A 479-nucleotide genomic window follows, 5' to 3' on the forward strand; every position below is an offset into this window, starting at 1 on the left:
GGGGGTTTGGGGGGGGGGGGGGAGTGTGCTAGACTGCCCCCTGCAGGTTGACAATGGGAAATGTCAACGTCAACAAAACAGTCACGTTGCACTTCCTCCCTCTTCCAGAGGGGGCGGTGCAGCAGCGTGGGGAGCGGTGCGCACGCGTACCCCCGGGCCCGGAGCCGCGCATGCGCCCACTCGCCTGATGTCAACAAAACAGTCACGTTGCACTTCCTCCCTCTTCCAGAGGGGGCGGTGCAGCAGCGTGGGGAGCGGTGCGCACGCGTACCCCCGGGCCCGGAGCCGCGCATGCGCCCACTCGCCTGATGGCCGCCCGCAGGCTGCAGTTTCCCTCCATCGCCGCCGCCGCCGCCGCCGCCATGAACCCGCCGGAACCGCGGGTACCCGGAGCCGCACCGTGGGATAACCCCGCAGGACGGAGACGGCCCGAGCGCACTCCGAGTCCCGGGCGCTCTGCCGCCGCCGCCGCCCCCTCA

General features: G+C 71.2%; 1 protein-coding gene across 1 annotated transcript in view; it reads right to left on the minus strand.

Moving 5' to 3' along the window:
- Positions 1–473, minus strand: part of ints5 (integrator complex subunit 5) — a 9,914-nt gene extending 9,441 nt beyond the window's left edge. The window contains exon 1 of the mRNA XM_043682581.1: positions 306–473. Within this exon, the coding sequence (XP_043538516.1) occupies positions 306–364 (59 nt within the window). The 5' untranslated portion in view covers positions 365–473. The remainder of the gene's footprint in view (positions 1–305) is intronic.
- Between the last annotated feature and the right edge of the window lie 6 nt (positions 474–479).

The sequence above is a fragment of the Chiloscyllium plagiosum genome, chromosome 45, assembly GCF_004010195.1.
Source record: "Chiloscyllium plagiosum isolate BGI_BamShark_2017 chromosome 45, ASM401019v2, whole genome shotgun sequence".
Lineage (NCBI taxonomy): Eukaryota > Metazoa > Chordata > Chondrichthyes > Orectolobiformes > Hemiscylliidae > Chiloscyllium > Chiloscyllium plagiosum.